This window comes from Somniosus microcephalus, chromosome 2, assembly GCF_052327205.1.
Source record: "Somniosus microcephalus isolate GS21.2 chromosome 2, FLI_Smic_1.0, whole genome shotgun sequence".
Lineage (NCBI taxonomy): Eukaryota > Metazoa > Chordata > Chondrichthyes > Squaliformes > Somniosidae > Somniosus > Somniosus microcephalus.
This window is the reverse complement of record NC_140988.1, coordinates 346302028-346328266: the sequence shown is the minus strand read 5'-3', so window position 1 is coordinate 346328266 and position 26239 is coordinate 346302028. Positions and strand designations below refer to the sequence as shown.

The 26239-nt window shown below is 45.9% G+C and overlaps 1 protein-coding gene across 2 annotated transcripts in view; it reads right to left on the bottom strand.

Annotated features, from left to right (window-relative positions):
• Positions 1–11402, bottom strand: part of atoh8 (atonal bHLH transcription factor 8) — a 33813-nt gene extending 22411 nt beyond the window's left edge. The window contains exons 1-2 of one of the 2 annotated variants that reach the window (XM_085975485.1): positions 10299–11402; positions 8166–8357 (exon numbers count right to left, since the gene is read on the bottom strand). In XM_085975485.1, coding sequence (XP_085831611.1) covers positions 8166–8357; positions 10299–10958 — 852 coding nt within the window. In that variant the 5' untranslated portion in view covers positions 10959–11402. The remainder of the gene's footprint in view (positions 1–8165; positions 8358–10298) is intronic. The other variant, XM_085975486.1, reaches the window with a different exon arrangement.
• Between the last annotated feature and the right edge of the window lie 14837 nt (positions 11403–26239).

Here is a 26239-nt window from a genome sequence, read left to right as displayed (position 1 = left end):
AGAGGCAATCAAGAAGGGAGATATTTTGTCAACACATCTTTTTTCCAAGAAATATAAAATTCTGATGTTAAACTTAGGTCAAAGAAAGTGAACTTTTCTCCACACTAATCTTGTCCCTCCTCCCCTCTGGGGATATAGTCCCATGAGCTCTGGCAAACCTCCACCCCATCACCCAAGTGGCCATTATTTATGTATGAACATAGACAGCATTGATAGGTGAGTCACCCATGGATGGCGTCACAGCCAAGTCTGATCCTGTTCTCATCTGACATCCACACAAACACAGGAGGGATTATTCAATAGCAAGAGTGCGAACTTTGGACGATTTTCCCCTCTCTTGCCATCGCACACTGGGGTCAAATGCAACACCCCAACTATTGCCCTGACTGAAATCAGTTAGCTTGGCACAGACCAATGATAGGAACTTAAAGAAAAATATTTTTAATGCACTACTAGAGCAATATTCTATTCTAGGTGCTGATATCTGCAAATCATGTTTCCAAGTCATCAATAATTAAATCCGTGCACCATCAATCACTAAACAATTGTACTTTTCACTTAATGAGTGATCAGGTCATTTGTCCTAGACTAAACATGTAATTCTTTCTTAACTAGGACATTTGTCATCTAATACTCTACAATATACTAAGTTCCAACTATTTATTTTGTAATTATAAAACTCGTGATTCACTTTGAAAAAAGGAATCTAAAGTGGACAAATTCTGGATGGATGCACTTCTTTAGTGGAAGAAAGATGAAGATAAAGTAGTTAAAAAGTTTAGCATTTTAAACAAAATTGGACAAGGGGAAAAAGTACTGAACGCTTCACATTATATTCAGATGAGACATTAAGTGAAGCCCTGTCTACCCATCCAGGTAGACGTTAAAATCCATGCCTCTACTGAAAGAAGAGCAGAGTTCTCCCAATGTCTTGGCCAACATTCCTCTCTAAACCAATGCCACCAAATAAAACAATTAAAAAAAAAAAATTCTCGGGATATGGATGTTGCTGGCAAAGCCGGCATTTATTGCCCATCCCTAGTTGCCCTTGAGAAGGTGGTGGTGAACCTTCTTCTTGAACCACTGCAGTCCGTGTGGTGAAGGTGCTCTCACGTTAACTTGGCATTTATCACATTGCTGTGAAATGTTGCTGGAGCAGAATCACAGAATCACAGAATCCCTACAGTGCAGATAGAGGCCATTTCGGCCCATCGAGCCTGCACCGACACATATCCCACCCGATCCCCGTAACCCCTATACCAACACATATCCCACCCTATCCCCGTAACCCCACGTATTAATCCCCCTAACACTAAGGGTCAATTTATCATAGCCAATCAACCTAACTCGCACATCTTTGGACTGTGGGAGGAAACCGGAGCACCCGGAGGAAACCCACACAAACACAGGGAGAATGCGCAAACTCCACACAGACAGTCGCCCGAGGTCGGATTCGAACCCGGGTCCCTGGCGCTGTGAGGCAACAGATAACAGCAATCACTGCACTCCAAAAAGTAATTCATTGGGTGAAGCTCGTCGGATGATAAGAGGCTTCTTTCTTTCTTATATAGATGCAGTTGGTGATTAAAAAGCACAAGCCCTTAAAGCATTAAAGTGGCACAGTGTTTATGAGACAGTGTTTGGAAAATCTTATGCTAGTGCACAGTACAGTGACATAGATTACATGGCAATGCATCACACCACTTGTGTCTGAGCCAATGGAGATGATTATTTTATCTTTGACACCAGGGCAATAAGCATTGCCTGGGCAGAGTCCAGAGAGGAAAGTCTTGCGGGAAGGATTGCAGACTGGTAACAGAAACTGATGGATTTTCCTTCCATTTAATTGAAGGAAAAATCCAGAGGATTCTTAAAGGGGCACACGATCCTCCCAGTCCAATTTTCCTCTCTGCGCTCTGTCCAAGTGATGCTTAACTCCAGGCGAAAATCCCCCCCAATGTCTCCACAGTCTACATCAATGCCATCCTATACCCAGTCAGTAGGGGGCTCTGAATGATTTTCCCATCCTCCATCTTCCCAACATCCAGTCACTTTCCCCTTTATCCTCTGCCTAGTGTTGCACCTGATGACTCATCTTGAATTACCAACTCACTGTGTGGGAGAAACCAAGGGGTTTTAACAAATAATCTACAATGGTACCAAAATCCTTGGAGTCTGACAATTAAATTTACTCTCACCTGAAGAGGAGAGGAAAGGCACATGGTTTGAGTTGAGATGGTGTTTCTCCACCACAGATCACATTTATTTATAAAACATGACAAAGGAAATAACTAATGCTGTGGTAATAATGTGCAAACCACATAAGAAACACCCACACTGCAGCTTTTGGCCATCGTGACACAGTTATAGGAGAGATCTCATATCAGGCTTGCTCCTGCCATGGTATTGCCAAGAAATGAGCCTGACCAAAAATTCCCCATTGGATGTCATGGGCGATTCTTGATCTGGTTGGACTGCCTACATTTATTCTAGCGCCTTAACAGAATTTCCTAGTTAGAAAGTGTCCTACGTGCACATTTTGCATAAAAAGTCGGAACCTTTGTTTTCAAATCCCTCCACGGCCTCGCCCTTCCCTATCTCTGTAACCTCTTCGAGTCCCACAACCCCTCCTTTACCCCCCCCCCGCAGAGATATCTGCGCTCCTCTAATTCTGCCCTCTTGAGCATCCGTGATTATAATCGCTCAACCATTGGTGGCCATGCCTTCTGTTGCCTAGGCCCTAAGCTCTGGAATTCCCTCCCTAAACCTCTCCGCCTCTCTACCTCTTTTTCCTCCTTTAAGGCGCTCCTTAAAACCTACCTCTTTGACCAAGCTTTTTGGACACCTAATTTCTCCTTATGTGGCTTGGTGTCAACAAATTTTGCTTTATAATACTCCTGTGAAGTGCCTTGGGATGTTTTACTATGTTAAAGATGCTATATAAATGCAATTTGCTGCTGTTGTTATTCATAATTAGATGTAACTATATAGCATCCAACAAGAACAGGGCTTCCCTCTTAGAATGGGATTAGGCTTCTGGAATATCAAACTGACCTACGCAATCAATTCCATTGGTTGGAATCATACCTAGCACAAAGGAAGTTGGCTGTGGTTGTTGGAGGTCATTCATCTCAATCACATGACATCACTGCAGGAGTTCCTCAGGGCAGTGTCCTAGGCCCAACCATCTTCAGCTGTTTCATCAATGACCTTCCCTCCGTCATAAGGTCAGAAGTGGGGATGTTCGCTGATGATTGCACACTGTTCAGCACCATTCGAGACTCGTCAGATACTGACGCAGTCCGTGTCCATATGCAGCAAGACCTGGACAACATTCAGACTTGGGCTGACAAGTGGCAAGTAACATTCGCACCACACAAGTGCCAGGCAATGATCATCTCCAACAAGCGAGACTCTAACCATCTCCCCTTGACATTCAATGGCATTACCATCGCTGAATCCTCCACTATCAACATCCTGGGGGTTACCATTGATCAGAAACTGAACTGGACCAGCCATATAAATACTGTGGCTACAAGAGCAGGCCAGAGGCTGGGAATTCTGTGGCGAGTGTCTCACCTCCTGACTCCCCAAAGCCGTTCCACCATCTACAAGGCACAAGTCAGGAGTGTGATGGAATACTCTCCACTTGCCTGGATGAGTGCAGCTCCAACAACACTCAAGAAGCTCGACACCATTCAGGATAAAGCAGCCCACTTGATTGGCACTCCATCCACCACCTTCAACATTCACTCCCTCCACCACCGGCGCACTGTGGCTGCAGTGTGTACCATCTACAAGATGCACTGCAGCAACTCGCCAAAGCTCCTTCAACAGCACCTTCCAAACCCGCGACCTCTACCACTTAGAAGGACAAGGGCAGCAGACGCATGGGAACATCACCACCTACAAGTTCCCCTCCAAGCCACACATCATCCTGGCTTGGACCTGTATCACCGTTCCTTCACTGTCGCTGGGCCAAAATCCTGGAACTCCCTTCCTAACAGCATTGTGGGTGTACCTACACCATATGGACTGCAGCGGTTCAAGAAGGCGGCTCACCACCATCATCTCAAGGGCAATTAGGGACAGCCAGCGACGCCCACATCCCATCAATGAATAAAAAAAATTAAAAAAAAAAAAATCTACCTAATTGCGGTGTGATTTCAAGGGAAGGGGCAAATTGGAGGAATATGCCTTGAATTGGTTGGAGGCTATTTCCTTTCCAAGCCGCAGTATCTCTTTCCTAAATGCCAATTTCAGATATTTGAACTCAATCAATGAATGATTGGTGCACGCTTTGCAGGGGAGTGGGACTAATTGGATAACTCTTTCAAAGAGCCGGCACAGGCACGATGGGCTGAGTGGCCTCCTTCTGTGCAGTATGATTCTATGCTTTAAAGATGGATCGACACTGCTAGGGTGTAATTGCAAAACTTTGACAGAGCGCAGTTATACTGCTACTACGAAATGGTTTCAACTGTGCAACCCTGCAAAAGTGCCAGCGTAACTTGAAGTCATGTCACGCTGCTTGCTCTTGGCACTGCATTGAGTCTAACTGCAGTGTGGGAGTCAAGATGGGGGTAAAAATTGTTCAGAGGATCAGTTTCATCTCTTGCGCACTTTATTAAACCGAGCAAAGAATTGTCTTTACTATTCCAATTCTGGCCTCTTGTACATCCCTGCTCTTCTTCAACTCCACCACTGGCGGCCGTGCCTTCAGCTGCCTAGGCCCTAAGCTCTGGAATTCCCTCCCTAAGCATCTCTGCCTCTCTCACCTCCTTTAAGACACTCCTTAAAACTTGCTTCTTTGACCAAGCTTTTGGGCACCTATCCCAAAGGCCCGGATTTTTGCAGTCAGTGGTGAAGGAACGGCACTCACCGTTCACCTCGTTGACAGCTGCCTACAAAGTTTTCTCATGCTTTTGAGCGGAGACTTGCTCTAATCAGGCCTCTACAGGGGATCTGTGGCATCTGTGAGCAGCGCAAGAAACACTGAGGCTCTTCAACCAATCAGATTGAAGAATCCTCACTGAGACACGCAGAGTCTAAACCAGGAAGTATAAAACAGGAAGTATAAGTTAATTTAAATCAAGCACAGAAGCAAAATAAAGATTGGAAAGACAGGTGGGATTAAGAAAGAAAGATAAAAGAGACAGACAGTAAAAGTAAAATAAAAAAAATTATTTAAAATAAAATCTCCAACACTAATTAACTTCTGAAGGAATGAGACTCCACACTTGTAAAATTATACTTTCAGGGCCAGAGAAATTGTTTGGCAATAATTATCACTTATCACGCCATTAAAAATGTACTTACTCCTGAATGCACCCGCCCTAACTTTTTCTGGCATCTATCGTGGGTAAGTACCCCAGATTCACACCATTACAGCAATTTCAGTGCCGAGTCTATCGGCAAGGACTGTTACAGCATTCCCTGTGGAGGAGCAGTGTATCTGTGACAGCAACTCTGGATTTTTGTGTTTAACTGTGCATGTGCAGACGCCAGAAGTTGTGTCAGATTTTCTCCATTATAATGGTGAGCGCTGTTAGCCTTACCCGTTATTATCTATGCAAAATCCAGGCCCTTATCTCCTTATGTAGCTCAGTGTCAAATTTTGTTTGATAATCGCTCCTGTGACGTGCCTTGGAACGTTTTACTATGTTAATGGCACTAGATAAATGCAAGTTGCTGTTGCTGTTTTCCACTTTGGTGGCAGAAACAGGAAGGCAGATTATTATCTGAACGGCAATAGATTGGGAGAAGGGGAAGTGCAACAAGACCTGGGTGTCCTTGTGCACCAGTTGCTGAAGGTGCAGCAGGCGGTTAAGAAGGCAAATGGTATGTTGGCCTTCGTAGCGAGAGGATTCGAGTACAGGAACAAGGATGTCTTGCTGCAGTTGTACAGGGCCTTGGTGAGACCACACCTTGAGTATTGTGTGCAGTTTTGGTCACCTTATCTGAGGAAGGAGGTTCTTGCCATGGAGGGAGTGCAGCGAAGATTCACCAGACTGATACCTGGGATGGCAGGAATGATGTATGAGGAGAGATTGGGTCAATTGGGCTTATACTCACTGGAGTTTAGAAGAATGAGAGGGGATCTCATTGAAACTTATAAAATTCTAACAGGATTAGACAGGCTAGATGCAGGAAGGATGTTCCCGATGGCGGGGGAGTCCAGAACCAGGGGTCACAGTCTAAAGATAAGGGGTAAGCCATTTAGAACAGAGATGAGGAGGAATTTCTTCACCCAGAGAGTGGTGAACCTGTGGAATTCTCTACCACAGAAGGCAGTTGAGGCCAATTCAAGAAGGAGTTGGATATATTTCTTAAGGCTAAAGGGATCAAGGGATATGGGGAGAAGGCAGGGACAGGGTACTGAGTTTGGATGATCAGCCATGATCTCCTTGAATGGCGGAGCAAGCTTGAGGGGCCGAATGGCCTACTCCTGCTTCTATCTTCTATGTTTCTATGTTTTGAGAGTGTGGACAATCTTGCCCGTGCTCTCAAGCCAGTAACCAGTCTGAAGTGAGGTCTGTGTGTGCACACATATACAGAGCTCTCTCTCTCTACACCGATCTGGTTGGCAGACAGGCAGTCGAAACAAATTGCTACCCACTGCAAATCAGTGCTGCAGCTGATCCAAGATTTTAACTCCAGTATAACCACAGTGTTGGCGACAGAGAGAAACCACCAGGCTTCAAATTAGCAAGGCGGGGGGGAGGGGGGGGGGGGGCCATTGCGTCTTCACAAACGTTGTTGGCTAGTTGTGACATGATCTGCTCCATCTGTTGTGTTCCTTCCATAAAATAGCAAATAACCACCTTCAAACAAAGCTCTGAATTATTTTAACATTAAAAAAAATTAAAAAGAGCAGAATAAACTAATGATAAACCTTTAAACTTGGTCGATTTGGTTTTTTGGGGGGGTTCAATTCAGGTTCAAACCTAGTAAATTCAATACTTAACAAAGAGGGGTCTACTTAAAAAAAAAAGTTAGAAAGCAACAGCAACTTTCCTGTATTTAAAATTGTAATAACATTATTCATAACATTATGTCCTGTTCATATAGGTTTCCGTCTCTCCCTCCCTCTCTGTCTCTTCACATGAAACAGCTGCAGTCAGTGTATCCTCACGAGCTGCTCAGAAAGCAGCTATTAAAAAAAAGTTTTTCTGGAACAGATGTCCAGCCGAGTGCTGGGGAATGTGCCAAAAGTTTCGTGTGACTGAGTGTTTCTTCCCCAAATCGCGTGCCTTTGCTCTGCCCTCTGCCCTGAGTGGCGCCAGCTCTGCTTCCCACACCAGCAGCTGAACATCTGGAGTCTGGGGCTGCACAAACACCAAACACTCCCGAAAAAACCATCCTCTCCATTCATTCACTCCGCAAACAACACGGTGGCAAGATCAGCGCGTGATTTATTAGACACTGTTGCAGCTGAAAAGTACAAGAATGCCGAGGGAGGTTCAGATGGAGTTTAAAAAACTCCCATTGTCATAAAGTGGGAATGAAAAGCTCGAATCGCTTCACAAGTTCATTATTTAAAAATTTTTTTTTTTACTGTTTACAAAAATATTGTCCTAAATCCAAACAATGCACTGACTTGATAATATTAGGTTTGGTTTCTGTAAGATTTTTTTTTTAATGAGAAAAATCTGCATTAAACGGTTCTGCAAATCGTCACAAAATACAAGTTTCCCAGGTTTTTGTAAGTAAACAATTATTGCAGCCCGCGGGTTCGGTAACCTTGCCTCAACCTACAGCCCTCCTCCCCCCACCACCCGCCCCCCCTCCCTTATCCCCACCCCATCCCCCAGCCTGCTCGGTTCAAATAAAAATAAATGACCGCACTCTTGTGAAATGCTTCAGTTCACGAGAGCTCTGCAAAGGCCAATGCAGCCAATGTCGAAATACAGACAGATGAAACAGATCGAACTGTACCGGGGTAACGACAACACGCACAAGGCAAGGCGGGTAAAGCGAAGTGAAGTCCTGCCGTTTATACAATGGGGAAAGACTGTTTAACCCAGGGAGTACCAGACAAGAGAGGGTAACTCCCCCCCCCCCCCAATCTCGTTCATGCAATGTGTGTGTGTGTGAAAGAAAGATGGAGAGGACTTTTAAAGTGTCTCTCTCCTTGTGCTTTTAGCACGGGGCTGGAAACTCACCTTCCTCTTTTTTGATCTGCCCTCTGCCTGCAATGTCTTGGTGCATTGCTCCACACACTCGGAGAAGCTCATGTTGCTGTGATCGGAGCTGTAATCGAGGTCAGCCAGCCTAGCCAGGGACAGGATGTAATTACACGCTATCCTCAGAATCGCCAGCTTCGACAGCTTCTGTCCATACGAATAGCAAGGAACCTGCGGAGAGGCGCCCAGAGTAATTGTAGGGGAAAATACAAGATGAATAAGTCTGGCACGCCATGCATACATACTTAAAAGTATGCATAATACACATATAATTACATACATATACGTACACACATATGTATATGCATGTATATATATGCACAATGGGTAAATGTATACGTATATAAATATGCATACACACACACAATAGATAATTGGAAATGTATATAAATATGAATGTACACACATACTTGATAAATGCTAAGTGAAGTGGTTACCACGATGAGTCATATATTACAAAATGATTTCCGGGTACTGAGACAGTGTTATATCGATAAATAAACACTGGTTAGTTTCCGTGAAATGAAATATAAATCTGATTTGACACATTGATGCGATGGTTTTACTTTTTAAAATACCTATTGGACACGCGCAACAATGCGAAGGTGGAGTTGATCTCGCGGGGTATTGACAATTTCAGGTAAGGTTCTGCCAAGTTCAGGCGTTAATTTTGAGGAATGTAAGAAAAAAAGAAACAAAAAAAAACAAAACACGTGCTGTAAAGCCCCCGGGCTCCTGTCCAATATCCCAATCGGCAATTTTGCACCTCATTATGAACTCGGTTTGTGCAATTTCTCAGTAATCTGCTCAGTGACCTCTCCCCCACAGAGAAGTATTTGTAAACATATCCACAAATGCGTCAATCAGCCTTCGCCCGCTTGCTGCATTATATAACTCGGGAGGCGACAGTTTCAAACTTTCGGCATCAGGTCACGTGAAACGTGGCCCCCTTTTTTTCAAACCAGTTTCCACCGAGTGCCCGGGAACAGTCCCTTTTTCTTTTTCCAACACCAAGAGCACGTTGTGTGGAGGCTGGGCTAACTCCAGTCTGTAAATGCAGCTCCAAGTTCGCACTATAAGTGTTAACAAGGAATGACAGACTCTGTTCTGGCGGGTTAGATCCACATTGGGAAGGAACTTTGTGTGTGTGTGTCTCTGTATCTCGGTTTAAAGCATTTTTGGGAGCCCCATTAATTTCTGTATCTTTCTTTCTACATCGAATTCTGAATAGGTGACAGGCGCTGGCTGCAGTTACTCTATAGTGTCGCCATCCATGTAGACTGTCCCTCCATCAACGTGGAGACTTTTGAGGATCTACTCGGGCTGATTATGGAGGCAGCTTTTCGACCGTGGATGTTAATTTTAGGATCAAGGCTACGGGCCAACAGCTGAGAAGTGGGACGAGGCTGGATCGCCCGGCACAGACACGATGGGCCGAATGGCCTCCTGCTGTGCCGTAAATTTCCACCATTCTCTAAAGTGATCGGGGCTTAATATGAACTCCAGTCATTGCCATCAATACTTGCATTGCCGTAAGCTGGACTGTTAACACTGAGCACCTTCTTTGGGATTCTTTTTGACAATTCTGTTTCCCTTCAACCTTTTGTTTTTGGGGAGGCTCCCAATTGAATTACTGATGAAACAAGATGTTATTGTTTCATTGAAACTTATAAAATTCTGACAGGACTGGACAGACTAGATGCAGGAAGGATGTTCCCGATGGTCAGGGAGTCCAGAACCAGGGGTCACAGTCTAAGGGTAAGGGGTAAGCCATTTAGGACAGAAATGAGGAGGAATTTCTTCACCCAGAGAGTGGTGGACCTGTGGAATTCTCTACCACAGAAGACAGTAGAGGCCAATTCATTAAATATATTCAAGAAGGAGTTGGATATATTTCTTAAGGCTAAAGGGATCAAGGGATATGGGGAGAAGGCAGGGACAGGGTACTGAATTTGGATGATCAGCCATAATCGCATTGAATGGCGGAGCAGGCTCGAGGGGCCGAATGGCCTACTCCTGCTCCTATCTTCTATGTTTCTATGTTTCTTCCCCCATCCTCACGCTGTGGGAGGAGGGAGGGTAACATTTTGACTGTAACGGTGGGACGTGTACCTGTTTCCTCAGAGCTTCGAAGGCGGCGCTGATGGTGTGGACCCTGGTTCTTTCCCTGGCGTTGGCCAGCAGCCTCCTGGTCTGCTGGATGGCTTTGATCTCGGTGGAGACGCTGGAGGTGTCGCCCGACCGCTTCCTCGGCGGTGGGCTGTAGCTTGCGTGCGGCGGCACCGAGCTGTAGGAGCCGCCGGCGGAGCGCTGGCACAGCACAATGCGGGGCTGGAGGCTGGGCTGAGCCGCAAACGCCTGGGGCTCAAAGGCGCACACTTGGGACGCTGGAGGTCGAGCAAGCTTCCGCTTACCTGGAGCTGCCGACTGCGGGCTGAGACCCTCATCATCGCCCCCTCCTCCTCCCCCTCCACCCGGCACACTTGTCATGGTCGCAGTCCTGCGCAAATCCACAATCTCAGCACGGGAGCCCCGGCAAGTGGAAGTGGTGGGCGCCTCCTGGAAAGTGTCACCGCCGCAGCCGCCCTTGCTGTCGCTCAGCCGGGCGAGTAGAGGGTCGCCCAGCTTGTCCTCCTCGCCTCCGTAAACTTTCTCGATCTCACCGTGCCTGATGACATCTCGGTTTTTCCTTTTCAGTCTCTTTATGGTACCGATCCCTCGGGCGCACAGCTTCTTCCACTCAGCCTCGTCCAGGCTCTCCGAGGTCCTCATTATGATGAAGACGAGTTAAAAAAAATATATATTCTAACCTTCAGCTGAGCGTGTTTCAGCCACTACCACTGTGTGTGTGTGTGTGTGTTAACCCTCCTCCTCCGCAGCTATAGCAACAGTTCTGAAGCAATGCCTCTAGTGATGCGAGAATGTCATCTCAAGTCCCCCTTGCTCTGCATTGCCAACATTTTTTTTCCGCGAACGCATTCGGCGATCCATCTGTGTTTGTTTAGCCTCAGCTTACACAGAAGCCCGTGTTAGTTAGATCAGTCATCGCGATGCCTGTTCGAGGCAGACTGCAAAAACGCAACGCCTGACAAGAAAAGGAACCCTTCGTTCACATCGCACTCCCAGCCTGGTTTCTGAACCTGGCCAGCGCAGCACAGGCTGCAATCCAAAATGTTCTGCCGTTCGCCGACTTTATTCCGACACCAAATCCATCCAGGCAAACGAATTAACAAGAGAGAAAACCTGCCTTTCTATTGAGCAGAGGAGATTAAGGGGTGATCTGATCGAGGTGTTTAAGATGATCAAAGGATTTGATGGGGTGGATAGAGAGAAACTACTTCCTGTGGCGGGAGAGTCCAGAACAACCTTAGAATTAGAGCTCGGCTGTTCAGGGGTGATAAGAACATAAGAAATAGGAGCAGGAGTCGGCCATTTGGCCCCTCGAGCCTGCTCCGCCATTCAATAAGATCATGGCTGATCTTCTACCTCAACTCCACTTTCCTGCACTATCCCCACATCCCTTGCTATTCAAAAATCTATCGATCTCTGTCTTGATTATACTCACTACTGAGCCTCCACAGCCCTCTGGGGCAGAGAATTCCAAAGATTCACCACCCTCAGAGTGAAGAAATTTCTCCTCATCTCAGTCCTAAATGGCCGACCCCTTATTCTGAGACTGTGACCCCTGGTTCTAGACTCCCCAGCCAGGGGAAACATCCTCCCTGCATCTACCCTGTCAAGCCCTATAAGAATTTTGTATGTTTCAATGAGCTCACCTCTCATTCTTCTAAACTCTAGAGAATATAGGTCTAGTCGACTCAATCTGTCCTCATAGGACAATCCCCCCATCCCAGGAACCAGTCTGGTGAACCTTCTTTGCACTCCCTCTATGGCAAGTATATCCTTCCTTAGATAAGGAGAACAAAACTGTACACAATATTCACCAGGGCCCTATATAGTTACAGTAAGACGTCTTTACTCTTATACTCAAATCCTCTTGTAATAAAGGCCAACATACCATTTGCTTTCCTAATTGCTTGCTGTACCTGCATGTTAACTTTCAGTGATTCATGTACAAGGATACCCAGGTCCCTCTGAACACCAACATTTCCCGATCTCTCATCATTTCAAAAATACTCTGCTTTTCTATTTTTCCTACCAAAGTGGATAACTTCACATTTCTCCACATTATATTCCATTTGCCATGTTCTTGCTCACTCACTTAGCCTGTCGATATCCCCTTGAAGCCTCCTTGCATCCTCCTCACAACTTACATTCCCACCCAGCTTTGTATCATCAGCAAACTTGGATATATTACATTTGGTCCCCTCATCCAAATCATTGATATAGATTGTGAATAGCTGAGGCCCAAGCACTGATCCTTGCGGTACCCCACTAGTTACAGCTTGCCAACCCGAAAATGACCCGTTTATTACTACTCTCTGTTTTCTGCCCATTAACCAACCCTCCATCCATGTTCCCCCAATCTCATGAGTCCTAATTTTGTATAATAACCTCTTGTGTGGCACCTTATCGAATGCCTTCTGAAAATCCAAATACACTACATCCACTGGTTCCCCCTTATCTATTCTGCTAGTTACAACCTCAAAAAACTCCTAACAAATTTGTCAAATACAATTTCCCTTTCATAAATCTGTGTTGACTCTGCCCAATCCTATTATTATTTTCTAAGTGCCCTGTTACCATGTCCTTAATAATAGATTCTAACATTTTCCCTACTACTGATTTCTGGCTAACTGGTCTGTAGTTCCCTGTTTTCTCTCTCCCTCCTTTCTTAAATAGTGGGGTTACATTTGCTACCTTCCAATCCTCAGGAACCGTTCTAGAATCTATGGAATTTTGGAAAATGACAACCACTATGCATCCACTATCCACTATCTCTATAGCCACCTCATTCAAAACCCTAGGTTGTAGGCCATCAGGTCCAGGGGATTTATTGGCTTTCAGTCCCATTAATTTCTCCAGTATTTTTTTACTAATACTAATTTCTTTCAGTTCCTCATTCTCACTAGAGCCTTGGGTCTCCACTATTTCCAGGAAGTTTTTTGCGTCTTCTTCCGTGAAGACAGACACAACGGGCTGGATTTTGATACTGGAGGCGTGTAGGAGGCTGGACTACAACTTTTGGGGTTGTAGTCCCGCCTCCATCGAGTTGTAGCCAACCCACGCGATTTTCACTTGATTGACCTTGTTGAGCCCGTCCAGCAGGCTCAGCAGGCCAATTAAGGGCCATCCAGCAACAGGTGACGTCACAGATTGACATTTCATCTGTCAAGACCTTTTGACAGATGAAATATCAGCGTTCAACAGCTCTTTGAAGCTGTCAAACACTGACAATCTGTACTCCAAGTTAATTCCTTCCTCTCAGGCTGATTTAGAGATCACTCCAGAACAGAAAGCTGAATGCTGCAACTTTTGACAGCTCGCGGCCATTCTGCTTTCTGTGCCGGTGAGATGAGGGACCCCCGAGACCTGAAGGAAGGAAGGCTGTAAAGGTAAGAAAAGGTAAGTAAAACTTCTTTAAACACTTTACACACACCAAACACACTTACCTCTGCACTCATGTACCCATGACTCACCTGAACAACGGATATCTCGAACCCTCCAAGCCCTTCAGCCCGACGGTCCGCCTCGCTAACTTGGCGTGGTTTGGCGCCGACGGGAATCCCACACTTCAGCAATAAAAATAGGGATTAGGCTAAAAACTGCCTAAAGGCAGTTAATTGGCACTAATCCCCTTCCCACCTCGGGGAGGTGGCTCCCAGCACAGGTCGGGTACCCGCCTCCTTTGAAACTGGCATGGAGGCGGGTTGGGGGCGGGATGGGTTCGTGCCCCCCCGATTTCGGGATTTTAACCCCCCACACGCCTCCAATCCCGTCTCCACGGCCCAATGAAAATCCTGCCCAATGTATTTGTTTAATTTCTCTGCCATTTCCTTATTCCCCATTATAACTTCTCCTGTCTCAGCCTGTAAGGGACCCACATTCACTTTCGCTAATCTTTTCCATTTTACATACCAGGATATCAGGAAGCACTTCTTCACTCAAAGCGTAGTGGAAATCTGGAACTCTGACCCCCCCAAAAAACAGCTGTTGAGGCTTTGTCAATTGAAAATTTCAAAACTGAGGTTGATAGATTTTTGTTAGGCAAGGGTATTAAGGGTTACAGAACCAAGGCGGGTAGATGGAGTTAAGATACAGATCAGCCATGATCTAATTGAATGGCGGAACAGGCCTGAGGGGCTGAATTCAGTGACCCCCCCTAATATTTTGGGGGGTGCGCGGCCCATTCACAGTTCCGCGTGTGCATGAAACTTAACATTGAAAAAGACAGGGCCGCGCAGCTTAAAGGGAACGTTTGCTGAACTGCCTACAACTGTTCCTATGTTCCATTGAGATCTTTCATACCATCCAACATTTTTCTGCTGAACACTTTGCAGGTCATTCAACCCATGAACCCCCTCTCTATGATTGGAGTATCTATTGTTTTCCATTTCCCCTTTTCCCCATTTTTTCCAACCTGACTAAAATGCTTGCCATTTCTCTTAGCTTCCAGTCCTGACTTCACCTTTCCTCCTAGGACCTACCGGGAGCCGGAGCTGGCCGGATGGATCAGACCCCGACTGACCATCATGACCTGTCTCATGATGCCTGATTGTCATCCACAGCTTGCTGGGTAAATAGAATTGAGGCCCAAGGCCCAATTTTGATCAGGTGATATCTTCGGGTGCGCATTCATGAATCCAATAAGGAATTCAGGAGAAAGTCCTTTACCCAGAAAGTGGTGAGAAAATGGAACTTGCTGCTAGTTGGAGTAGTTGAGGCGAATAGTATAGATGCATTTAAGGGGGAGATAGATAAGTACATGAGGGAGAAAGGAATAGAAGATTATGTTGATAGGGTGAGATGAAGTAAGGTGAGAGGAGGTGGCTCGTGTGGAACATAAACATGGCACAGACCAGTTGGGCCGAATGGCCTGTTTCTGAGCTGTAAATACTATGTAATTCTATGTAATTCAGGTCGTGCCATCCATTTTGCACTGGAAACTGGCGTGAATTGAATTTCTCGCCCATGCATCGGCTTCCGTGTGCGCATCAAATGGACTTCCCGTTATACACCATTGAAATCAACCGAAAGGAAAATTGAGCGCGATGTGTAAAGGGCAGCCGATCAGCTCGTGCCCATTTTACACTCACGTTGAAGTTGAAAGTCATGCCCATAGCTAGAAATGACTTTTACCAACTTTAATATTGGATGCAGAACAGTCAGAATAGGAGAAGAACTCTACTTATTTCTCTACAGTTGTGCTGTTTCCCAGCTACACTTTCATCCTATTACTGAGAATCAATCTTATCTACTGGTTTGCTGGTTCGCCCAAGTCTTACAGTAATGAGCTTTCCAAGTACAAGGTGGCTCCTAGTTGCCTGTTTTAGTTCCCGGGGTCTCTATCTAGAGAGAAGCAGGACATTAAAAACAATGAAGGTAATTCCAGACCAGAGATGGGCCTCTTACCAGCCGTTTAAGACATTTTAAAATATAATGACTACCCCACTGTGCTCCCAGCCCGCCAAAAATAAAACAAAGACTAACCTGATTTTGGGCGGGAGATGGAGGTTTCTGGAAGAAAGTATATCTGGAAGACTTTTTGGGCAGTTGGCGGGCGCAGGCACACAGACCGACACGCAGGCTTGGAGAGCTGGAAACACACAGCTTGAATCCGGACACCCAGAAGAAGGAGCAGGCAATCGCAGGAGGAAGAAGAAAGCCAACATCGAGAAGGCCGTCTCGAAACCGATGTTCCACCCCGGGGAAGCACATCGGGAGATCACCGACCGTCCCCGGGCCGTTGCCGGAACGAGAGGCCATCGACCCAACTTGGGAGAAGAGACAAAAATATAAAAACCCCAAGAGGAGAAACCTTCCAGCCACCCCTGCTCGGGAGAAGAGAGAAAAGAAAACTGAAGAAGCGATGGGAGCCAGCCCAAGGCTCCTCTAACCAGGGTCGAGCCGACGATCCTCGACCCCGCCGACATCCAGGCCCGCCAGTGTCCAGCTGCCCCTGACCCCCACCTCAGGAGAGAGGTGTGGCGCAGCTCGCAGGAGCTCCACGATCCACGTGGAGACGAAATGCCTGAAAGGACCAAACACAGACTCGATTTCAAAACCTTGCACTTCCTAGTGGGATTGGTGAGCATGTTTCTGGCCCTTCACAATCAGATCTAGATAGGTTTGATAAGGGGGTGGATTTAAGGGTACAATTAACATGAGTTGTTGTCCCTCGATGTTCCGTGTGTTTCCTTATTTCATGATGATCTTTGTAGAGTATAAGATGTCTGTATTTGCCTTAGTTAGTACTGTGTCATTATGATTTGTTTGTGTGTTTTTCCCTTCCATGTACTCTCTTATCTACTTGCATTTGATTTGATATTTTTCCATATGCAATAAAATTTCATTTTGTTTCATCAAACTTGGTCTATAAGAGTTTTCTCTACATTGTAGTTCCTGCCCCAAAGTCCAGAGTATAGAATCTAAGGGGCGAGTGGGTCGAACCACTCAAGGTTTTACTGTGCAAGAGAGAGAGGCCTCTAGAGAGAGAAACCTCAGGGAAATCTCTCAAGGAAAACCCCTTACAGGTTGTGGAGGCTCAATCGTTGAATAGACTGAGAGCAATAGATTTTTGGATACTAAGGGAATCAAGGGATATGGAGATAGTGCGAGAAGGTAGATTTGAGGTAGAAGATCAGCCATGATCTTATTGAATGATGGAGCAGGCTCGAAGGGTTAAATGGCCTACTTCTGCTCCTATTTCTTATGTTCTTACGTTCTTATCTCAGACCCAGGACAATGCTGCAGGAGTTCCTCAGGGCACTATTCTAGGCCCAACCATCTTCAGCTGCTTTATCAATGACCTTTCCTCCATCATAAGGTCAAAAGTGGGGATGTTCGTTGATGAGTGCACAGTGTTCAGTTCCATTCGCAACTCCTCAGATAATGAAGCAGTCCGTGGACAACATTCAGGCTTGGGCTGATAAGTGGCAAGTAGCCATCATGCCACACAAGTGCTAGGCAATGACCATCTCCCACAATCACCTGCCCTTGACATTGTTGAATCCCCCATCATCAACATTGTTGAATCCCCCACCATCAACATTCTGGGGGTCACCATTGACCAGAAACCTAACTGGACCAGCCACATAAATACTGTGGCTACAAGAGCAGGTCAGAGGCTGGGTATTCTGCAGGGAGTGACTCACCTGCTGACTCCCCAAAGCCTTTCTACCACCTATAAGGCACAAGTCAGTAGTATGATGGAATATTCTCCATTTGCCTGGTTGGGTGCAGTTCCAACAACACCCAAGAAGCTCAACACCATCCAGGACAAAGCAGTCCGCTTGATCGGAACCCCATCCACCACCTTAAACATTCACTCCCTCCACCACCGGCGCACCGTGGGTGCAGTGTGTACCATCCAATGTACCCGTTTAGCTGTGCACCCCCCAAAAATTATGAGGAACTTTGGTACCATCTACAAGATGCACTGCAGCAACTCGCCAAGGCATCTTCGGCAGCACCTCCCAAATCCGCAACCTCTTCCACCTAGAAGGACAAGAGCAGCAGGCGCGTAGGAACACCACCACCTCCAAATTCCCCTCCACGTCACACACCATCCTGACTTGGAAATATATTGTCGTTCCTTCCTTGTCGCTGGGTCAAAATCCTGGAACCCCCTAGCTAATAGCACTGTGGGAATACCTTTACCACGCGGACTGCAGCAGTTCAAGAAGGTTGCTCACCACCATCACCAGACTAATTCCCAGTTTAAAGCATCTTAATGATCAAGATAGGTTAAATGAGTTGGGACTCTACACTTTAGAGATGTGTATCTTACAGGTGATCTAATTGAGGTTTTTAAGATAACGAAGGAAACAGATTGTGTTCCAGTTGTCAGTTTGTTCCAATTAAATAGGTTAGGGAGAACCAGGGGGTCACAAATTTAAGTTGTATAAGGCCAGTCTAGGTTAGGTGTCAGGAGGTGGTTCTTTTCCCAGAGAATAGTGGATCTCTGAAATAGGCTGCCGTCTCGTGCGGTGGATGCTGATTTGCTGAATTTCTTCAAGTGAGAGCTGGACCTGTTTCTGGCTGGGGTGGAGATCACCTCTTACAGAAGGTAGGTACTGCAGGGAATTCAGGGCCTGGACGGAGAGGAATTTCCCAGATTTTTCCCCAAATTGGCCTGGGTTTTTAAAAATCTTTTTTCTTTTGCCTCTCCCAGGAGACCACATGGTTTTGAGTGGGGTGGAGAGTGTAAATATTGTGATACACAAGGTTTCACAATTGTGTGGGACAGGCTTGAAGGACCAGTCTTTACCTGTCCGACATTGTTCGTATGTTCAATGGCAACTAGGGATGGGCAAAAAATGCTGGCCTTGCCAGCGATGCACACGCCCCAAGAATGAATAAATAAAAAAAATAAAACAATATCTCCTTCTTTGGCTCAGTGTCCATTAAAAAAAATATATCTTTCTGTGAATTGCCTTGGGAGGATTTTCGATGTTAAAAGTGCTATATCAAAGGATTTACAAGGATGATACCAGAAATGCGAGGGTATACGTATCAGGAAAGGATGAACAGGCTGGGTCTCTTTTCTTTTGAAAAGAGAAGGCTGAGGGATGACCTAATAGAGTCTTTAAAATTATGAAAGGTTTTGATAGAATGGTTACAGAGTGAATGTTTCCACTTGTGGGGAAGAGCATAACTGGAGGCCATCAATATAAGATAGTCACCAAAAAATCAAATAGGGAATTCAGAAGAAACGTCTTTACCCAGAGAGTGGTGAGAATGTGGAACTTGCTACCACAGGGAGTGGTTGAGGCGAATAGTGTAGATGCATTTAAGGGTAAGCTAGACAAGCTTATGAGGGAGAAGGGAACAGAGGGTTATGCTGATAGAGTTAGATGAGGAAGGATGGGAGGAGGCTCGAGTAGAGCATAAATGCCAATGTGGACTGGTTGGGCTGTATGGCCTGTTTCTGTGCTGTATATTCTATGTAATTCTATGTAATCAATGCAGGTTGTTATACTAAGATACATCTTGAGTGCATTTGACTGTTAATTGAAAGGAGTTATTCTAATCTTGCAAAGATCATAGGTGACCATAGGGCAGCACACCTTTGGAAAGACAATTGCATTCAAGAGATCTGGTGAAGTGCAACTTAAATTATTGTCTAACTTAATAAGAGGGATTCACAGAACTGAAATTGTTTTCACTCAGAAAAGAAGATTACAGGGAAATCTGATTTAGTCTTTTCAATTGCTAGGAAGAATAAATAATATATAATATGGAGGCGAGCAGTTTTTTTGTATTGGACTGTGACGGCAAGACTGCAAGAGTATAAAATGAATAAACCTGAAGTGAGATTTGAGATTAAGAGGCTCTTATGTTCTCATGGATTAGTGGAAAGATAGAATAGATTCCCTAGAGCTACTAATTCTGTGTGGATTGACATCTTTAGAAAAGAGTTGGATATATATCCTGAATTGCTGGGATTATTCAAATATCCTGCCAAGCAAGGCAAGTGCCCCTAGGCAATGTAGAATGCAAGAATAGGGCAGGTATCCTGGTATCTTTCTGGATTAACTCTTGGGGGCAGGGAGAAAATGTGCAAAACCTTTCCTCGGGAGATTAAATAGGTTGGGAAGTGTTTGTGATAGGAGGCATTACATAAGATCTGTGGAAGAAACTGGCTTATATAGTCTGGGGAAGCAATGGCTTGATGTGCCAAATAGTCTTTTCTCATTCAATGCTTTATTATCATCGATTGCCATTTGGTCATTGTTGACACAGATTTGGTAATAAAGAATGTGTGTGTGTATATGTTTTTAATATTAAGATTTAACATGGGTGCGGAGATACATTTGGTTCTATTTTACTTGGGTGGTGACTGTATAAGGTTTTTTTTTCTTGGCTCGACTGTCTGGTATCTGTGAGCTATTTTCCGTACAGCTGATAGTCCAGAATGTTTAGGGCCAGTCCCAACAGTGATGTTACCCCAGCTGCAGCCTGACTTTACTGATGTTGTGACTAAGTGCACAACCATTGGATTTATTTTCTGGACAGGTGGCTCACAGGAAAGCTCAAGGAAATGGAAAAAAAAATGTTTGCAGAAGCATTCACTTACAACTTGCATTAAATAAGATAAAAAATGTTTCGTTGGAATGTTTTCTGTTGTCAACTTACTTGAAATAAGGGGTCATGTCTAACTGAGAATGTGGTGCAGTATTGATGGAGAGTAACAGATAAATATGTGTACAGATGTTTCATAGAATTACATAGAATGTATAACAAAGAAACAAGCCATTCGGCCCAACTAGTCCATGGTGGTGTTTATGCTCCACACGAACCTCCTTCCACCCCACTTCAACTATCAGCATAACCTTCGATTCCTTTCTCCCTCATAATTTCACTGGATCTTTTCAGACATATTCAATTGCATATTGATACACAATCGCCCAGAAATTCGGGTCCCCACGCGTGAGTACGCACTGGGTACTCACTCACGCGTAGGCCCAACGAAAGTGCCGGTTTCGTGCATGCACTGCACATGTGCGGGAAACCGGAACTTCCGTTCCCTTGAAAGAAGGGGTTGACAGGTGGAACGCATGCGCCGGAGAGGCAGCGCGTGCGCATCGAACTTACGTTTTCTTTGCAGGGTTCTCCGGGGGGGTAAGTCTCCAGCAGTTACACTTTTAAAAAGCAGGCGCAAGGCCTGCTTTTAACTAGGTAAATGGTGAATTAATTAAAATGAAAACATTTTTCCCACAGGTTTATTATTTTTAAATACTTTAAAGAAAGGTAAGTTTATTTATAGCTCCGTTAGAAAATATAATTAATTTTTTCAAAATTTTAAATTATTGTTTAAAATAGTTATTTCATGTAATTTATAGTTATTTTAAAAATGTGATTTAAAAAAAATGTATTTGAAGTTTTAGTTATGTTTTGGGACTTATAGTATTTATAGGTTTGACAGCTCTTCCTGTCAAATTTATGAATGAAGCATTCCCTGCTACCATTGGCTCTCCATGGCCCACATGATCCCAGGGGACGCTTCGAACTAACTGCGCCCCTGGGATACGCAAGCACTGCGCACTGGCAATTGGAGCAGGCCCAGGATCGGAATACCATGTGGGCCCACAGCACAACGGCCGGCGCGCTAGATAAGTGCAGGACGGAGGCTTGCACGCGTGGGAAGCCTCCGACCCGAATTTCTGGGCCAATAAATACAAGTTTTAGATGTCTGCGATGTGAATGTTGTACCTCTGTAACACAGAGGGTGAAATTCAACATCAGTGGGCATGCAAAAGCTGCATTAGTGGATCAGCTGACATTATACACCACATCTGATTTTCCTTTCCAAAGAAATCAAATCCCCCTAATAAGGAAGGCAAATACTTTCTTATTCAGCTTTCGGAATTCTTTGGACATTACCCTACAACCTCCGCAGCGTACAGCCCTCTCAGCCTACAAACAACACCCCCACCCACAACAACTACAACCCCAACCCCCGTCACAGCCTACAATTTCCACACCTACAATCCCCCACACTGCCTACAAACACCCCCCCGGCAGCCTAAAATCCCCACAGCCTACAACCCTCACACCTTCAATCCCCACAGGCTACAACCCACACACCTACAACCCTCACACCTACACTCCCGACAGCCTACAACCCTCACACCTACAATCCCCGCAGGCTACAACCCACACACCTACAACCCTCACACCTACAATCCCGACAGCCTACAACCCTCACACCTACAATCCCCACAGCCTACAACCCAAAAACCTACAACCCTCACACCTACAATCACCACATCTACAACCCTCACACCTACAATCCCCACATTTACAACCCTCACACCTACAATCATCACACCTACAATCCCCACATCTACAATCCTCAATGGAAATGACTTATAAAATAATAATGGGTGGCCTGCTGGTGGCGCTGTCCAGGGAGAGCATAAATACTTGGGCATGGGTCCAGCTTGCTTAGGACATTCTTTAACAGGAACTAGTGAAGGACACAATTAGATCTTCATGATGAAAAACAGTTCATTGAAGCCTTGTTTCATACTCAGACCAAGTGCCCAGTAGTTTTCTTATGTCAATTTAATCAACTGCTCCGACGGATATCCAAACGACTGCGTCTATTCTCAGTCCAAATAAATCGGTAAAAGCAAGCTGCCAGGCTTCCAATCTTTCAGGTGGGATGAATCTTGTCATTTATGTGGAAATGACTTATGAAATAATATTGGGCGGCCTGCTGGTGGCGCTGTCCAGGGAGAGTATAAATAGTCGGGCCTGTGCCCAGCTTGATCAGGACATTTGTTAACAGGAACTAGTGAAGGACGCAACTAGATCTCCATGTTGAAAAATAGTTGATTAAAGCCTTATTTAATACTCAGACCAAGTGCCTAGCAGTATTCTTATGTCACCTGCAATCCTCACACCTAAAATCCCCCCATCCTACAATCCCCACGCCTACAATCCCCACACCTACAATCCCCACACCAACAATCCCCACACCTACAATCCCCACACATACAATCCCCACACCAACAATCCCCACACATACAATCCCCACACCAACAATACTCACACCAACAATCCTCACACCTAAAATCCCCCCATCCTACAATCCCCACGCCTACAATCCCCACATCTACAATCCCCACACCAACAATCCCCAAACCTACAATCCCCACACATACAATTCCCACACCTACAATCCTCACACCAACAACCCCCACACCTACAATCCCCACACCAACAATCCAAACACCTACAATCCCCACACCTACAATCCCCACACCTACAATCCCGACACCTACAATCCCCACACCTACAATCCCCACAGCTACAATCCCCACACCTACAATCCTCACACCTACAATCCTCACACCTACAATCCTCACACCTACAATCCTCACACCTACAATCCTCACACCTACAATCCCCACACCTACAATCCCCACACCTACAATCCTCACACCTACAATCCTCACACCTACAATCCCCACACCTACAATCCCCACACCTACAATCCTCACACCTACAATCCTCACACCTACAATCCCCACACCTACAATCCCCACACCTACAATCCTCACACCTACAATCCTCACACAATCCCCACACCTACAATCCTCACACCAACTGTCCACACATCTACAATCCTCACACCTACGATCCCAACACCTACAATCCCCACACCTACAATTCTCACACCTACAATCCTCACACCTACAATCCTCACACCTACAATCCCCACACCTACAATCCTCACACCAACTATCCACACATCTACAATCCTCACACCTACGATCCCAACACCTACAATCCCCTAACCTACAATTCTCACACCTACAATCTCCACACCTACAATCTCCACACCTACAATCCCCACACCTACAATCCTCACACCAACTATCCACACATCTACAATCCTCACACATACAATCCTCACACCTACAATACCCACACCTATGATCCCAACACCTACAATCCCCACACCTACAATTCTCACACCTACAATCCTCACACCTACAATCCTCACACCTACAATCCCCACACCTACAAACCCCACACCTACAATCCTCACACCTACAATCCCCACACCTACAAACCCCACACCAACAATCGTCACATCTACAATCCACACACCTACAATCCTCACACCTACAATCTCCACATCTACAATCCACACACCTACAATCCTCACACCTACAATCCCCACAAATACAAACCCCAAACCTACGATACCCACACCTACAATCCTCACACCTACAATCCTCACACCTACAATCCTCATACCTACAATCCCCACACCTACAATCCCCACACCTACAATCCTCAAACCTACATTCCCCACACCTACAATCCTCACACCTACAATGCCCACACCTACAATCCCCACACCTACAAACCCCAAACCTACGATAACCACACCTACAATCCTCACACCTAGAATCCTCACACCTAGAATCCTCACACCTACAATCCTCACACCTACAATCCTCACACCTACAATCCCCACACCTACAATCCCCACACCTACAATCCGCACACCTACAATCCTCACACCTACAATCCTCACACCTCAGAGCAGCGGTGGCAGGCAGCGAGAGGCGGGACCTGTGGGAGACTCGGCAGCGAGGTACTTAAAGCGGCAGCGGGGCCAGGAGAGGCATACCAAACTCCAGTCTGCGAGCTCAGAAGTTGCAGAGAGGTAAAAAGTAATTGGGGTGTGACGTCACCAGGGAGCAGGTAAGTGATTGGTTGGTGAGTATTTCTCTCTTTTCATTACAAGCTTGACTTCTGTGGTGTTAAATTTCTAGGGACTCTGTGTTGTAGTGAGGACAGTTGGTAAATAAAGCGCCCTAGAGTACACCTGTAACTGGGGTATTGAATAAATTTTTAGATTAATTAAAGGAGTAAGTCATGGCAGGAGAGCTCAGACCCGTGTTCCGCTCCTCTTGTTCTATGTGGGAAGTCAGGGACGCTGCCAGTGTCCCTGGCAACCATGTGTGCGGGAAATGCATCCAGCTGCAGCTACTTGTAGACCGCATTGTGGTGCTCGAGCTGCAGGTGGATGAGTTTTGGAGCATGCGCGATGCTGAGAGGGTCATGGATAGCACGTTTAGCGAGTTGTTCACGCCGCAGGGTAGGGCTGCACAGGCAGAAAGAAACTGGGTGACCATCAGGCGGAGCAACAGAGGCAGGCAGGAAGTGCAGGGGCCCCCTGCGGACATCCCCCTTTCAAACAGGTATACCAAGTTGGATACTGTTGAGGGGGATGACTCACCAGGGGAAGGCAGCAGCAGCCAGCTTCGTGGCACCAGGGACGCTTCTGCTGCTCAGAAAGGGAGGAAAAAGAGTGGGAGAGCAATAGTGGTAGGGGATTCTATCGTAAGGGGAACAGATAGGCGTTTCTGTGGCCGCAAACGTGACTCCAGGATGGTTTGTTGCCTCCCTGGGGCCAGGGTCATGGATGTCACTGAGCGGCTACAGGGCATTCTTAAGGGGGAGGGTGAGCTGGCAGAGGTCGTGGTCCACATTGGGACCAACGACATAGGTAGGAAGGGGGATGAGGTCCTGCATCAAGAATTTAGGGAGCTAGGTAACAGATTAAAGAGCAGGACCTCAAAGGTTGTAATCTCTGGATTACTCCCAGTGCCACGTGCTAGTGAATATAGGAATAGGAGGATAGAGCAGATGAATGCGTGGCTAAAGAGTTGGTGTAGGGGGGAGGGTTTTACTTTCCTGGATCACTGGGCCTGCTTCTGGGGAAGGTGGGACTTGTACAAGTCGGACGGGTTGCACCTGAACCAGAGCGGGACAAATATCCTTGCGGGGAGGTTTGCTAGCACTGTTGGGGGGGGTTTAAACTAACTTGGCAGGGGGATGGGATACAGAGGGGAGCTGAAATAGGGGGTGATGTGCTGCCAATTATAGAGAAAAAAACAAGTCAGCTTGGTAGACAGGGCAAATATACAAAGGCAAGGCTGGATGGCATCTATTTTAATGCAAGGAGTCTTGCAAATAAGGTGGATGAACTGAAGGTGTTGATAAACACACGGGAGTATGATATTGTTGCTATCACAGAGACATGGTTGAGGGAGGGGCAAGACTGGCAGCTCAATATTCCGGGGTACAGAATCTTCAGGCGAGACAGAGGGGGGGGAGTATAAGAGGAGGGGTTGTAGCAATATTAATTAAGGAGTCAATTACTGCAGTAAGGAGGGATGACATTTAGCAGATTCCTCGAATGAGGCCATATGGGTGGAGCTTAAAAACAAGAAGGGGGCAAGCACTTTGCTGGGAGTGTACTATAGGCCTCCAAACAGTCAGGGGGAGATAGAGGAACAGATATGTAGGCAAATCTCAGAGAAATGTGCAAATAATAGGGTAATAATAATGGGGGATTTCAACTTCCCCAATATTAACTGGGATAGTCAGAGTGTGAAAGGCAC